This window comes from Rousettus aegyptiacus, unplaced genomic scaffold (assembly GCF_014176215.1).
Source record: "Rousettus aegyptiacus isolate mRouAeg1 unplaced genomic scaffold, mRouAeg1.p scaffold_m13_p_8, whole genome shotgun sequence".
NCBI lineage: Eukaryota > Metazoa > Chordata > Mammalia > Chiroptera > Pteropodidae > Rousettus > Rousettus aegyptiacus.
In genome coordinates, this window is record NW_023416311.1 from 69,349,817 (window position 1) to 69,366,781 (window position 16,965).

Genomic DNA, 16,965 nt, shown 5'->3' on the forward strand with positions numbered 1-16,965 from the left:
GACTTTATTATATTGTAGATATTTTTTGCCTTTTTGCACATCTAAAATGATCCTTCATTTTCTTAAGAGTTTTAGACTTAACTAGTTTTGAATAATTGCCCCCTTACACTCTCAGGTTTCATTTTATAAGAAAGACTGAATTAGATTAAGTTGCTTCTGTGTTAATATTATTTTAAAAGTGAATTTATATCATAGCATGAAGGAACTATTTGTAGAGCTTATTGAAATTAGACTTATGCGACTATTATACTTTAAGAGACTTTATCTTTTCAGTATCTTTAAAACAATGACTCTCAAAGTATAGTTTGTGGCCTACCTAGGAATCCCTAAGACTCTTTCCAGAAGGTCTGTGTGGTTGAAACCATTTTTATAATAACCAACACATTATTGCCTATTTCGTGGTATTAACATTTGCACTTATAGTGCTAAAGCAAATGGTAGGTAAATGTTGGAGCCTTAGTAGGATTTGAGCAGTGGCACCAAATAGTACCAGTAGTCACCATGTTTTTCACTGCCATGTACTAACAGTTAAAAAAGAAAGAAAAAAAAGTCAATTTCACTAAATACATTTTATGAAGCAGAAAAGTTTTCTTTATTAAATCTCTACCATTAAATATGTATCTTTGATATTCTAGATGATGAAGTGGAAACTATGCTTAAAGTACTTCTATGCACGCTGAAGTGTGATAGTTGTCTTAAGGAGAGCATTTATGCACTTGTTTGAGTTGTAAGCATTGTAAGCAAGCTAGCCTCACTTTTGTTTTAATTGAAAGAATAACTGACAGACAAATTGGTTATTCACTCTTGGGTATGTGACAGATGTTTTCTTGAAAATGAAGCAAGCAAGCCAGACACTTTAAGGAAAATGGCTGTTGGTATTTGTTGCTAAAGAAAAAAATTCAAGCTTTCAAATGAAAATTAGAGTTTAGGAAAATTTGTGTATATCACCTTGGCCTTGATTGTTTTCCAGTACTTAAAATTTTCTGGTAAAATCAGTGGTAATGTTTACGAAGGTAATCTTTTTGCTGTTTTATATTGAAATATATCAATAAAATCTGCATAACTCAGTATTTTCTAAAAGAGTAATGAATGATGTCACAAAACCAGGCACAGATAAAGATGAGTGCAAAATGCAAGATAGACCAGTAGGTTATAATGTAACAAAATAAAAAGTTCATTGATTTTGTTTCAGTTTCTACATTTCCCGTAACCTTTAAGGAAATTATTGCTTTGAGTTTTAGTGTGATATCAAAAAAGAATATGCACAATTATCTGAAAAAGTTACTAAAATATTCCTTGGTTTTCCCACTGCATATTCGCATGAGGCCAAATTTTTGTTATGTTCTTCAAACAAAACAATATATGGCAAAAGATTGAATGTAGTAACAGATATGAGATGGCAGCTGTCTTCTATTAAGCCATATCTAAAAGAAGTTTTTAAAAATGTAAACATTGCTGTTTTTCTCATTAATATTTTTCATTTTAAAAAATTTAATTTTTCATAAAAATATATTAACATGCTGTTATTTTTCAATTAAAGAGATTTTCCATTTTATATCTAATATGTAAGTATAAATAAATATAAGTCACAAATACAAAAATTCTTTGGCTTCTTCAATAATTTTTCAAAATGTTTGAGAATTGCTGTTTTCAAAAAAACATTTTACTGAATAAATAGAAATATAAGTTCATCTACAAAAATGGAAAAAAAGAAAAGACTAAGGAAGACCAACATAGCATCCATAATCTCACTTCCCTGAGGGAACAATTGTTAACATTTTGTTACATTTTATTTTAGGCTTTCTATATGTTTTTCTTCATATTTCCAAAAAATTAAGATCATTCCACAGATAGTTTTGTATCTTGTTTTAAATTTTAAGTAGTTATAATTATTTTCTCATTAATATTTTTATAAATATGAATTTCAATGGCCTAATAATATTTCACTGCATAACCTGACTATACTATAATTTATTTAATCATTCCTCTGTGTTGGATATGTACATTGTTTGCAGTCTTGCCTAATATAATTAACTATTTTTTAATTACATAGATGAAAGTTTTCTTTATTTTCAGACTTATGTCTTAAATTCTCCTTTGTAATTAAAGAAAAAATTCTGTTACCAACTCAAACTATGATTTTATTTTATTTTAAATCAGCTTGTTCCCAACAAATTACATTTTGGGGGAAAAAAATCAGCATTCTTTTCTGTTTTCCTCAGGATTATTCTATGTGAGCAGTTTCATTTCCATTTTCAAGATAGCACATATTGATCACTTCTATTTTTAGACAGGAGAGACAGTTTAATTTATTATTCTTACTTAGGATTCATATAGATATAGCTGCTCTTAAAACAGCTGAAACTAGAGGCTTTTTTTTTTTTTTAAAGGAAAGTATCTCGATTGCATTTGTGTAGTAAATTAGATTGAGGAAAGAAATAATTAACCGATCGCTTTTCTTTAGTCAGCTTCTAATTATCCCATGTCAGATGATCAAAACTGCAGATTAGGAACAGCCTTTATTTTGCTTTCAGCCTCTTTCATTCAGTATGTCCTATCTTTACCTACTGTGAAATATAAGAATGATAAATAATGTCTGAAAATTTTCTTATTAGTGACTTTCACTTACGTCTAAAGTATAATGATAAACTTTCAGTGTATTCGAGAATTTAGATAGCTACATAATTCAGGACCAATTTTTTCCCCTGACCCCACTACCCCTATTTATTTAGGAGACAGTCATCTCCAAAGTTATTGTCAGACCTAAATGTAGTTAGCTTTACACTCCTAAAGTTCATTCTTTAATTTTTCAGCTCTCTCCATATTTGCAATCACTTGAAATATTGTTAACAAATTGGTAATAATTGTAAAAGTAATTGGAATTGTAGCCCAGAAAACAACTTACTCTATTTTGAAGTTCCTTTAAATGAAGAAAAAACATTTAAATCGTATTTGAATGAGAAATGTTTTTTTCTTTCCAGTTTAAAATTGCTGTTTATTTGTTGATTGATTTATGTTTTAGAACTAGAAAAGGTTGTCCAGTGTTCACTGTGTCATTGCCCCAAGCTGAACTTTCACTAAATCACCAAAGCATTCAAGGTATGTTTTCATGGATAGAGTCATATAAAGTAAATTTGTTTTAACCTAAAAATAGAAGGCTTAGTTAGATATGGGTTTATTTACAACTGGGTTAGTCTACTATGCGTTGCTACCATCCATTTTTACCTACGAAATCAGTGTGGTCATTGACCTTGGATCATGCTGCATGAAGTTGCCTAAATGACAAGCAGCTCAGGTACAGTCAATACCTGCTACTCCAAATGTCTACTCTTTTGACTTGTAATTTTGGGATTCAAACTTGAAAGCAAGGTTTGTTTTTTCTGTTCTAGCATTTTTAATATGTATGTCATGTCTTTCTTGACAGGCAGTCAGTCATGCAGGCCATTTAACTTGGTTTCACCTGTATTAGAGGATGGCTGTCTTTATCTTTAAGGTGTCTCTTATTGACTTCTTCAGAGTGAATATTATGTATGTTGTTGACAGTGTAGTAAATATTCTTATTGGTCAGTGAAACCTAGTATTATAATAAAGAGGCACAAGGACATGACAACTTATAATTGAAAAAGTTTAATTTTAAAAGCTCTGTCTTCTGCTCTGTTGCTACTGCAATAACAATACCGCTTATGCCCATCACCAACTCTTGCATGCATTCTCAGTGCTTGGATTTTGGTTTGTCATCTTATTTGTTCATATCTTAAGAAATATTTATTAAGCCTACTCTGTGCCAGGTATATGGATGCTGTGGATGTACGAATGCTAAAGAAATCAGGAATCCTTAAATAATAGCTATCTATCTTGGAGCATGAAGATAATAGGCAGAGTCTGAAATATCCTACCATTGTTGGAAGGCAAAGATGCTTTCAAGGATGTCTGAAGGCAGTGCTAAAAGGATAATGAGCTAGGTCAATGGGACTCTAACTGGTCAAGCTGTGTCAAATTAAGGGCAGGGGACAACAATTATTTTATTTAGTTCATAGAAATAAATTTGTGAAAACATGAGTTCATAAAGATACTAAAAAAATATTAATATTGTTAAAAGGTAGTCTCAATATGTAAAGTGACTGTAGTAGAATGTTTAAAACTTTTTAATGGCTTTAAGAAAGAGGCCTGTTAATACATGTGCATTTTTTCTCTGTTAAGTACATATTTGCTTATAAGTCATAGGATATTTTTGTTTATCACTGTGTAAGTAGAGAAGAAAGAAAACAGAACTGTAAGTCACGTAGTCCTGGAGTAAGAATTGTACCTTTCCTTGGTACAGCACCAGCAGTCATACATAAAAACTTGTTAGAAGTGGTATCTAATTATGTCCCAAGGTGACACATTAACTTGATATCCAATTAAGGAGACTTCTCTGCACAGATTAAATCCCTCATCTTTAAGAAATTAAAGCCTTAGTTGGCCCTGCTAATCATTAAAAGATATTAAAAGAGCATTAGTTTATAATAATACTAACAGAACAGGTCAGTATATAATAATAATAGCACAAAAGCTTTTATAACACTGGTCAAGTGAAACTTAAAGATGGCATTCTTGGACAAAACTTTGGGTTATAAAAAATAACTTTTGTGAAGTTTAAGGTATTTACTTATTAAAAGTAAAGCCAGATAATTGATTTGTTCAGGTTTGAATCATCTTGGGAGAAAACAATTGGTCTCATGGTCCAACAAAAAACCAGTCAGGAACCCAGATTCTGCCACCTTGGCTGGTCAAACAAGTTAATTCTTTTGGATCTGATACAATTTCTGTAACCCTGGGGAGGTACCAAATTTAGTATGACTTTAATCTTGAGAAAATATAAGAACAAGTATAGAAATAATATAGAATGGATTGCACCAGTGTATTGTTATTTTGGAATTAGGTTAAGAGCAGTAATATTTTATAATCATCGTATTCATGTATGTTTTGTCTAAAAGTTAATATGTTTGAAGTGGGAAAAATGTTAAATTTGTAGTTTAAATTATTTAAAGAAACTTAAGTTTGTAATTAATGTTTAATTGTTAAAGAAACGGTTTTAAATTTTATGTGTTAGATATTTAAGTTTAATAAATTGACCATTAAACACATATAAATACAAAGAATAAGAATGTTTCCCTCCAAGTCTAAAAGCCTTTCTGGTTTTCAAGATGGCAAGTCAATAACAAATAGCCTAATATAATTCAGACTATGCCAAACATACCCTTCAAATGCGGTGAAACCTATTCAGCATCTTTTATATGATGAAGTTTATAGTTAGACCGAAACAGACAAAAAGCTATAGAGGTACTATCTTAGAGGTTGAAGTCTTTTTTTTTTTTTGGTAAATAAGTGGGCATTCCTTTTCCTCTTTTGGGTTTTGATGACAGGTGTCAGCAGTAGTTAAACAAAGGACCTATTTTCATTTTTTTCACTTTATTTTCATTTACTCAATCCCAGCATTCATAGAAAAACAGAATTCTACTATGTCCTGCATTTCCCACACTTCCAACCTCCTACCCATTTGGTCTTCCGAGTGCCATTAAAGCCTTGCGGTGCGATTGGTATCTGTGCATTCTTGCCACCACCCCCAGTGAACTTCTGAGTCACAAATCTTTTACTGACTCTTCTTTTAAAAGTGCCCTGGGCACTAGAATTATAACTTTGTGGTGTTTCTTGTTGCCAAGAAGCCTTTGTGACTAGAGACCCATGAAACTGGTAATTCACTTCTCTTCCTGGCACTTTATTAAATTATTAGCTACTATAGCTGACTCTGTTCTAATACAATCCTATCTTCTCCCTCTCCATTCAAAAAGTAATTCTAACCAAATTGTAGAATGATCAAAATAAGTAAACAATCTTTAGTAATTATGACAATGTTAGTCTTAAAATAGTTTTTTTATAAGTTAAAATTTAGCTCCTTTGAGCATTTTATTTTGACTTGTCACTTTAGAATTATTTCTCATACATTTAATCTCTTTTAAGTGATAAGTAGAAATGTGCAAAATCTTTTGATAATTTGCTAAAGGAGAGACAAGAATTTAAGAAAATTTTTTTTTAATAAAAATTATAAATTTTGAAGCTAGAAAATGAGAATTCTTCCTACATGTGTTTTTTAACATGGTACTCAAATTACTATAATACAGTTTATTATATTACTTTTTCACATTTTAAATACTAACTATTGGCATAAAAGAATGATCATTTTGATGATGAGGTGGTTAAAAACAACATAGCTGACTTTGTGGGTTTTTTCTTAATAATTTAGAGAATAAGGAAGAGAGTGAAATCTTCTTTGAACTCTACCCCCTCACCCCACTCACCCCAAGGAGCTGAGAGTTTGTTAAAAACAAAAAAATCTCCTTGCAAGGATAATTAAAGCTGTATCTGTTGCTTGGTTTGATTTGGTTTGGTTGATTGCTTCTCCCCCCGCCACCCCATTGGGAGATTTTTATTAACTTAAATTGACATTGTTAATTTTGTCTGTCAAGTCTTTAGTAAGTATACCTTTATTTGATACAAACCTACCAGTTCTTCTCAATACCCATATGATCATGGAGACTTGCAGTTATCAGTGCTTTGTAATGAGTAAAAGAATTTTCAAATAATTAACTAGTTACTTCACTAAAATACTTAAAAGAATATTCTGGGGAGTGTTTGAAAGCTCCATTTATAAATAGTGATTGATTTATTTAGTTACGTATTTGGTGTTGAAAAACAGTTCTTATATAAAACACCTTTATAATTATATTGCTTTACTAACAAGGCTAGTTATTAGATATATTTCTAATATCAAATAATAAAGTTTTATCTTCATATTTACTTTATTCATAGGACTCATATCAATGAAGAATGTTGTACCCAACAATAACAAACTGGCATATTGCAAGTGACATTCTGTAGAAGTGAAAAAGGAAGGCTGCAGAAAAAGGAACTAGTCAGCTGCATACACATTCTTTATGCAGACAATCACAGTAGAATTAAATGAAGACCAAATGCTTTTAAAAGTTTTTGTGCCTAGATGGCAATTATAATCTTCACATACTAAAGAGAAAAGGAACAGTAACAATACAGAACATAGTATTTTTAACGTTTATAGCAAGTTTAATACCTTAAACCATCCACTGGGTTCTCAGATGAGACTGGCAACTGAAATTTCATATCTACCTGGTTTTGCTTGGCTAAAGTCACTATTTCAGAGTTTTACAACCATTTTAGAACCTTCATCCAAGTCATCACAAGCAAGAATTTCAAGTCCACTGTATGTTATCAGTTCTTTGGTATCAACTTGTGTACCTTATAACCGTACCACAATAGGTATTTTAATTTCCAAGTCTTTTACTGCCATAACTATACCCTGTGTAATAACATCATACTACATGGTCTCTCCAAAAATGTTGATCTGAATAGCCAGTGCTTTTTTGTCTGAAGTGATAAGCTTAAATGCTTCTATTACTTGATGAACTATGTCACCGCCACCAACATCAAGAAAGCTGACTGGAGTCCCTCCATGACATTTTATTATATCTGTTGTGGCGATAGCCAAACCAGCACCATTTACTAGACAGCCTATATTCCCATCTGGCCAATGTAGTTGAGATCTGTCTTAGCTGCATCTTTGTCCATTTCATCTTCCTGGGTCTGGTCCTGTAGGTCAAAGGTTTTCTTTTGGCAGTAAGCTGAATTGCGATTAAAGTTGATCTTTGCATCCATATACAGCACAGCTCCATCTGAATCCTCTATCATTGAGTTTATTTCTACCATGGTTGCATATTTCAGAAAAAGGTTGTAAAGATTGACCGTGGTTTCTACCACAGGACCCATTATATTAGGTGGAAATCCCATCTTCTGATCAAGCCAGAAACTAATATAAAATAATATTGAATGTCAATTCATTATTATTTTATGTTAGTTTCAGGGGGGTACAGCATCACTACATTTATATAATTTTTATATATAACATATATGTTATATATAAAATAGATATTTATATAAATTATGAAATGATCCCCCTGATTAATCTAATACCCATCTGGCACCACACATGATTATTACAGTATTAAATGAATAAACAAAACAGAAACAGACTCATAGACACAGAAAACAAACTGATGATTCCTAGGTGGGAAGGCTGGGTGAAAAAGGTGACAGGATTAAAGTAGTACAAATTGGTAATTACGAAATAGTCATGGAGATGTGAAGTACAACCTAGGGGAATGTAGTCAATAATACTGTAATAATTATGTGTGGTGCCAGATGGGTATTAGAATAGCTATAATCAACAGGACAAGCAATAAAAAATGCTGGAGAGGATGTGGAGAAATAGGAACCCTCATACACTGCTAGTGAGACTGCAAATTGGTACAGCCACTATGGAAAAAGAGTATGGAGGTTCCTCCAAAAACAGGAATTGATCTACCATATGATCCAGCAATTCCTCTACTGGGTATTTACCCAGAGACTTGAGAACCCATGTCCGAAAAGATATTTACACACCAATGTTCATAGCAGCATTATTCACAGTGGCCAGGACAAGGAAGCAACTGAAGTGTCCTACAATAGATGATTGGCTAAAGAAGCTGTGGTACACATATACAATGGACTATTACTCGGCCATAAGAAGAGATGAAATACTGCCATTTGCAACAATGTGGATGGACCTTCAAATAATCATACTAAGTGAAATAAGCCAGACAGAAAAAGTTGAAAGTCACATGATATTTACTTATATGTGGGATATAAACCTAAAAGCAATGAGCAGTACAAACAAACAGACTCATGGACATGGACTATAGACTAGCGGTTACCTAGCAGAGGGTAGGGGGTGGGGAAGGAGCGGGGAGATAGACGGGGTAAACACAACGGAATATACAGATGTCAAATTATAATGTACACCTGAAAATTATATAATTGTATTAACCAATGTTAGCCCAATTAACTTAATTAAAAGAAAGTTCCCTTATTTGCATTAAATTTTAAGCAAACATATAAAATTTTAACTAAGATATAGATAGTGTAATATATCATTATTGCTTGGCACAAAGGGCTCTAATGCAAGGATAAGAAATTATTTGTTCTTATGACTTTTTGCTCATCATCCTGTGGCATGGAATATCATGTATTAACTCTCCTAGCTGATTTTCATAGCTTTTTATCAAATGGCAAAGGTCAAATGAGCAAAAGCAATAGGTTTTTGTTGGATGAAAAGCTCAGTAAGCATATTTCTGCTTATTTTTTTCCCTTGAAAAACCTGTCTTGCTTGCAAGGATGCAATCTGAGATTCAGCAGATAGTTACTCATACTCTGGCTATAGATATTGCCTAATCAAAAGAAACCAAAGGAATGACTCAAGAATACTCAAAATGCCAGTGAGCCCTGAATTCCTACCTAAGTATGTCAGAGTGCCTGGGCCTTGGTGGTGAAAGTAGGCAAGAGAAATGGAGTAGAAGAAATTTCTTTTCTCTTGATCCTGCTTAAGTTGGTGTAGGTTTTTGTCAGCCAGCTCATATCAGAGGTAGCAGGGTAAGGAGTGGATGGTGAAGGTGAAATCACATTTAGGAAAATCCCCTGATTACTTTTGGCCCTACATGGTATATTTCTTTTCATGCCTAACTTGACAGTATGAATTCTATACCTATAATGGAAGAGATTTTGACACTGAGAAAGTAGATAGGATTTTTCCTCATGTAGTTAACAAATACTTAGAACAACTCGGCCAAAATAGAAAGGTTGGTTTTTAGCTAAACTAATTTCAAATAATTATAATTTTATTTGGCTTCATGTAAAATCTTTTTTAAGAAATGGAAAGTTTTTTTTATGACTTTATTGCCAACATAATGATACTTTTATGTCAACAAATTGGTATAATAATTATAAAATGTTTGAACATCTGAGGGAGTCATTTCAAGTTAAAAGATTAAGAAATGCTGATAGAGAGGATATATTTTTAGTGCTTTAATAAAACTGGAATGTAAATATATTCTGTTATCTTTTAGGGCCTACAGCTGAAAATCCTCAAGTTTTGACACACCCAGAAAAGGTTGGTCTCTATAACAGATTATCTTTGAAGATCATGGATTTAGATTTTTTAAAATTATATTTATTAAAGTCTTAAGCTCATTTACTGTCTTCCCCTTGTAAGAATATGACCAAACCATTTCAATAGATAGAAATCTATTTTTGTCTGACAACCCCTTCCAGTATTTGTTATTCTTTACCTCTAATGAAATAGTATTTTCTCGATCTGTATTTCTTATCTAGCAATGTAAACCTCCTATTCTTAGAGGAGAAGCATATAACTTATGATCAAACTAGTTGCTGAGATGATGTAGCAGAAATACTTTCTATTGGTTTCTCTGTTACCCTAGTTCCTTTATTTCCTTTATATCTCCTAGATACTGATTTCCCATATTCAGTTGCTAATCTTTAACTATGTATTGAGTGCTTGTTTTGGCTTTGCATTCTGCTTGCTGTATGGGGAATCAGAAGACTGGAAGACTTGCCTCTGCCCACAAGGACTCACACAATCAAGGACCTCCGTAGGCCCACCCTATCATACCTGTACTTTACTTCATCTCAGTTGTACCTTACACAGTCCTGCCCCTATGCCTTTGTTTAGGTCAGGGACCAGAAAGCAAGGGAAAGAGCATAAAATTTGGAACTGGATAGGTATGTGTTCCAGGGTGAGTGTGTCATTTACTGCTAGTAAAATATAGCTAGTGATATTCATTTCACAGGATTATTGTGAGAACTGAGAGCAATGATAACTCATGATGTCTGGCTCCTAGTTCGTGTTTAATTACTATGTATTTCTACCTTCTTTCACTCCTTCACAAGTCTTTAATTTCTGGTTCAAGTCTGTTTTTCTCTGTGGCTCTGTCTCATGACTCTGGTGATCTTGACCTAAGTAATTGCTCCCTCTTCTGCATTCATTATTCCCTGATTATATCAGTATTTCCAAATCACTTGCATCCTATAAAATTAATAGGTCTTTTGAGAAAAAGGAATTTTTTTGAAGAAAGAAGTTTGGAGAACACCATATCCTAGTCTCCTCAGAGATTTATAATGTGCATGCTCAGAAAATTTTTGTGATAAAGAAACCTGTTTAACTTCATTTTACCAAGCATTTTTAAAGCAATCATGAGAACTCTCAACTGACTCCCATTTTTCACCCCAGAAAACTTAGTAACACACTAAGCTCTGTGGTTTATGCCATTCATTTGAGTTTATACGGTGTTTTTGACATTATTTATACTTTATTTAATGTCTTATGTATTTATGCCTTTAATTTTCAGTTAGAAATTCATTTGTGTTTATACAGTGTTTTTGACATTATACCTTATTTAATGCCTTATGTTTTTATGCCTTCAATCTTCAGTTAGAAATTAAGTTCCTTTAGGGCAGTGTCCAATGTACTTTATTATATATCTATGGCCTTGAATTTAGTAGATATAAGGACTTCAAATAAGGAGACCTTGAACTGTGACTTAAAGTGTGGATAGGATATCTGGTTCTTGAATTCCTTCTAAATTTCTTTTATCTTTCAAAGAAAATTACAGTTTGCATTACTGCTAAATAAATCTGTCTTCTTAAGCTTTGTGTGTTATATATGGGGAAGATAAATGGTAGCAGGTAGAAAAGGAAGAGAGGAAGAATAAAATAGTTTTCACTTCTTTTATTCATATCAAATCAGAATATTATGGGGCTTATAAATTACAATGCATTCTTTCAGAGTGGTGTGTTGATGGAAGGTGGATTTGATTTTTAGAAACAGCCAAAAATCAATGAAACCTATTCTGTCATTTAAGGTCAAGCAAATTAATAGTTTTTAATGTTAAAAAAAAGTTTTGTGTCTTGAAAGGATTGAGACTGGTTTTCTTGAATGGTTTATAAACAGATGTTGAAAGCAATTTCAAAGAAGAAGTCTAATATTTTGAGCATTTGGAAACATTGTGAGAACATGTATAACTTATTAAGATGATGTCTTTGAAAATAAGTCATTTATAAATATGTTTTGTGCTTTTTGTTTCAAACAACCATAACCCAGAACCATTTATTATAGCCAGAGCTCATAATATTTACATAGAACTGTGTCCTCTCTATTCCCTCTTACCTCCTGTCTTTTGGCCTTTTTACTTCGTATTTACATATTCATGCAGAGGTGGGGAATAAAAAGAAGGTGAAACTATACCAATTTTATTTCTGGTTAATAATTTTTATGAAATTCAGTAGATTTTTGACAACCATTAACTGTAGTGAAGTTTTGAGATCATCTCTTAATTTAACTGTCCATGCCATCTCTGCTTCTTTTTTTAGCATAGTTAATTTAAACTTATCTGAGCAGATAATTACCATCTGTAATATGGCCATTTTTATCCTTGGTCCACTATTAAATGTTTAACCATGTGTTCAGTCTTTAGTGATTTGACAGAGGAAAGTAGTAAAGAGTATTTTTATTTATGGAAGGGGAGGAAAGTTGATAAAACTCTTTGGGGGTACTTACCAGAATGATAAACTGGAAAACTATGAAGTTTTCATTTTAAACACTATTTTGTGTATGCTGTACTAATGAAATTTCTTTTTGGAATACATAGGAACTAAGTGTCGACAGAGATTCTCCTGAAATTAGCATTCTCTCGGGCACTGCTATTAAAGTATCTGAATTGGTTGCTGTAAAGGAGAAATTGTTAATAGAGCCACAAAAGATCTTAGCAGGACCAAATACATTTTCTGAGTTTGGAAAGGAAGTCGCATTGAGTGTGACTTCCGAAGAAACCAAGGATGAAGAAAGCTCTCTTGAAACATTTGTGTCTGCCTTAGAAAAGTTACTAACATCACCAGAAATCACCCAGGAAGAAAGATTGTTTGAAGTAATGAGTGATTTTGAACCTAGAGAGTTGATGAACCCATTGAGCAACTCTCCAAATTCCATATCGATACCTTTGACATGCCACAGAGATTTACTGGAAAACACAAAGGATGACGCATTGCCAGCTGAGTTGTTAGCAGCCTTAAACACTTTATCAGAAGCCAAGGTGGGGCCCATCTGTCACAGAAATGAAGGTGGCACCAGTCTCAGTGCTGAAAGTGAATGTGTAGGAATAAAGCCCAACATTTCTCAGACTGATGATTGTACACAAATATCAGAGGTGAATTTTGAGCCTCTTTGTTCTGCTCCACCATTTGAACAAGATTCCAAGTTATCTGAGTTGCAGGACAAGCATCTTTCAGTGCAGCAAGTAAGTGTAAATATGAGTCAATGATTTTGCTTTTTATAATGACTTTTAACAAGGCTTCATTACACATATACTTTATTTTAAATTCAAACCTTCTACTCAAATGTTAACACTCTGAAGATACTTTTTGACTTTGAAATGTACAGTGATCTTTTTAGAGGATTCCGGGGTAGAGTTTTCAAGAGGGTTAAAGTTAAAATAGGCACATTTCTCCCCAGAAGACATGAGAAGATATATTATTAAAATGCTTATACAAGGTGAGGAAAGAACTCTTTTTAAGAAAAGAAACATGGAACACTTAATGAATTTGAGTGTCATCCTTGGTGAAGGGCCACACTAATCTCTTTATTGTTTCAATTTTAGTACATGTGCAGCCGAAGCAAGCATGGAAAGCTGTACCAGAATTTTTTCTCTTAGCTCAGAAAGTCACTATGTCTACCTGGGTGCAGAGTGGAGATGAGATACCCAACATTAATTTCTAGTTGGATGTAGAATGTATGCAGTTGGGCACCTAGGAGAGGAAAAAATTATGCCTGGCTTTAGCAGAACGCTACATTCTCTGTCTGAGGATACTATCATGTGGCAGTTTCTGGAGTTTAGAATTCCTGAAATATTATGCCTAGAGACCCTGAAGAGACTTACTACTTACCAAGTCTCTTTTTTCATGTTAAAATTTTTGGGAAAAAAAGTCTTTATTTTTTCTTGATTAAAATAGTAATACATTTTCATTATTAAAAAAATTCCCCCCCAAAATTCAAACATTACAGCAACACATAATAATATATATAGTAAGAAAAAGTTTCCCACAATTCCACTTCCAGAGATAATCACTGTTAACAATTTGGTGTCTCTGTGTCCAATTTTTTCCTTTGTGTATTCTATTTGTTTATTTTATATAAATGGGATTATATGCGACACTTTGCAACTTTTTTTTTAAATTTAACAATACATCTTAGTTATCTTTCTGTGTCAGTAAGTGTTACCACTAACATGTTTTTACTTGCTGAGTGGTATTCTACTGTATGGCTAGTGTGTGTGTGTGTGTATGTGTGTGTGTGTGTGTGTAATTTTTTTGATCAGTTCACTAGTGATGGTTATTTGGATTATTTTTCTTTCTTTTCTTTTTTTCTTTTGGCTATTACCAAAATGCTCCTACAAACATTCTTGGGAAGATTTAAATAACATGATACGAAGGTCATGTTGCAACATACACACCTAGAATAATGTTACTATATTCAATTCTGGTGAAAAAAAAAATCTCAAAGCAGATATAATATGATGAAAAAAAATTCAGAAAAAGAGAAACTAATCACAGGGATAGGTCATGATGATTAAATTAAACATTCCAGTATTCTAATCTGAAATGACATAATAGGAAATTGTGATGGTATTGATAAAGTGAGCATGAATTTAGCAAGTCTTCAAGAAAAAGAATCTATTAAAAGTATAAAGAAGATTGATTTCAAACAAATCAAATTAAATACTCTTACTCAGCTGTAATAAAAATATGAACCTTGTTATCTTCAGAAGCTTTGCAGACAATATATAAATAAGCTCAAGAAAGGTTTACAGGATATGTATAAAAATATATATCATGAAAATTAAATCTATAATGGATTATTGAAAAGAAGTTAGAGCCATTCATGATGTACTGTTAACCTGTACATTGAGGTTGTATACTTTCTTTGTTCCACAAAATATCATTTTTTGCTACTCTAAGATAACAAAATACTAGTCTGAGTAGAGCACTGATCTGGCCTAGTGTGACATTTCTGCTGTTTTTATGAGTTTCTTACCCCGTGCTGCCCATTGCCTGTGAAATGAAAGCACCTAGAGTGACCTTAGATTGGCCCTTGACTTTATGGATGAATATTGATAAGAATAATTTTTACTTATGCTCTACTTGCCTTAGGCTTTTAAATATACTTTGTTTTTTATTATATTAATTATACAGTTTTTCACTATGTTCATATGTGTCTGTTTTTTTGTACTTTCATCTTATAAAAGGTATTATTGTGTAATCAAAAGACAATATAAAACTTAATTTCTTCTAATTTTTTTGCATTGTAATTATTTGTGTATGTATTTATATCTTATTGCAGACTCTAGAAGACTCAAATCCACTTGGAAAGCAGACTTTGGTGCAGCAAAATGTCATCTCTTGTGATTCACTAAATAATAAAGGAAATGTAAATCCAGTGGAAAATAGCTCTGACCATGACACTCCATGTGTATTAAGGAGATCATCCAGAGTTAAAATAGGCAGATATACAAAGCACACAGATGACATGTATAAGATGCCAGAAAAGATTTTACCAAAAATACTTGGCTGTGAGAATAATAACTCTTCAACTGAGAATTTCAGGTATGCTATGAAATTATATTTTTCAGATATGCTATAGACCTTATAGATAATTCTATGCTTGGGACATTAAAGTCAGTGTACAGTTAATAAAGAACTTTTCATTTTTTTTTTTTTTTTTTAGTATTGTTGCATTTTTATTTTGCAGTTGCTTTTTTTTACCCAGGAAACTCATTTTTTTTTTTAAGATAAAATAACGGGAGTCTTATATTTCAGCATAATGCTAATTTTATTTATCTTTTAAAATAAGTTTAAGTTAACATCTATCACCACACAATTACAATTTTTTTTCCTTGTGATAAGAACTTTTAAGATTTACTTTCTTAGTAAATTTCAAATATACAATATGGCATTGTTGTCACCGTGCTGTACATAACATCCGCATGACTTATTTATCTGAAAACTGGAAGTTTGTACCTTGTGACCACCTTCATGCGTACCTCCCACTTCTGACAACCACCAATCTGTTTTCTGTATCCGATTTCAGGATTTTTTAAAAACTTTATTAATATGATTTTATTTATGGTGATAATAAAATTGATTTTATGGTTTTACATTACAAAAGTTAGTATTATTTATACCCACCTCTCTGAGAACTCTCAAATATAGCATTTCCTATAAATTGTGTCCATTAACTTCATCAGATTGTCAGTGGAAATAATCATTCGTGTTGGAAAAGTTCCCACATCCATTTCAGACACAGGGTCACAGGTTCACCCAGCAAAACAGTTTGTGCAGTTACTACTGAAAATCATAATTTTTAACAAGCATCCTTTTTATAGATAGAAGGAAACTTTAATGTATTGATATGAACCTGAATTTACCCTTGAAGTGTTTTAGAAAGGCATGCATTTGAGAGTAGGAATGCTGAGGAATCCACGACTAACTACCTAATATGTAAATTTGTTCTCTTTTGTATCACATGTAATGACTGCTACTTGTATTAATGAGCTAGCGATACAGTAAGAAACAGCAGTGTCCTTTCAAAGCCAAAGGTGGTAGCGGAAAGCTAATTTATGATTAAAGGCTTATCTTTCTCTGTTAGCTGCATCACTTGACAAGCATCTCCCCTCCTCTTCTTCATTGCATCATAGCTAACACCTAAACTGCTGGGACTTCTTTTCCTCCACCCAGACAGCACCATTTGCCTCTTTGTAAAAGTGTCACCTCAACTTAGTGATTCAGAAGTCAGAGTTTGGGTTTTTCCTTTTTTTAGATTCCATATGTAAGTGAGATCATATGGTATTTGTCTTTGTCTTATTTCACTTATCATAATGCCCTCAAGGTTCATCCGTTCTGTCACAAATGGCAAGATTTCCTTCTTTTCCATGGCTGAATAATAATCTCATTGTA

General features: G+C 32.5%; 1 protein-coding gene, 1 non-coding gene and 1 pseudogene across 7 annotated transcripts in view; 1 reads left to right on the forward strand and 2 right to left on the reverse strand.

The window, feature by feature from the left end:
• Positions 1 to 16,965, forward strand: part of ANKRD31 (ankyrin repeat domain 31) — a 107,400-nt gene that overhangs the window by 12,947 nt on the left and 77,488 nt on the right. For all 6 annotated transcript variants that reach the window (XM_036225947.1, XM_036225951.1, XM_036225948.1 and 3 more), the window contains exons 5-8: positions 3,023 to 3,099; positions 10,011 to 10,054; positions 12,609 to 13,253; positions 15,353 to 15,615. In XM_036225947.1, the coding sequence (XP_036081840.1) occupies positions 3,023 to 3,099; positions 10,011 to 10,054; positions 12,609 to 13,253; positions 15,353 to 15,615 (1,029 nt within the window). The remainder of the gene's footprint in view (positions 1 to 3,022; positions 3,100 to 10,010; positions 10,055 to 12,608; positions 13,254 to 15,352; positions 15,616 to 16,965) is intronic.
• On the reverse strand, positions 7,072 to 9,621 carry LOC107506431 (annotated as a pseudogene).
• LOC118607180 lies at positions 13,534 to 13,637 on the reverse strand. Its single transcript, XR_004952721.1, has one exon. It is a non-coding gene; the product is annotated as a U6 spliceosomal RNA (small nuclear RNA).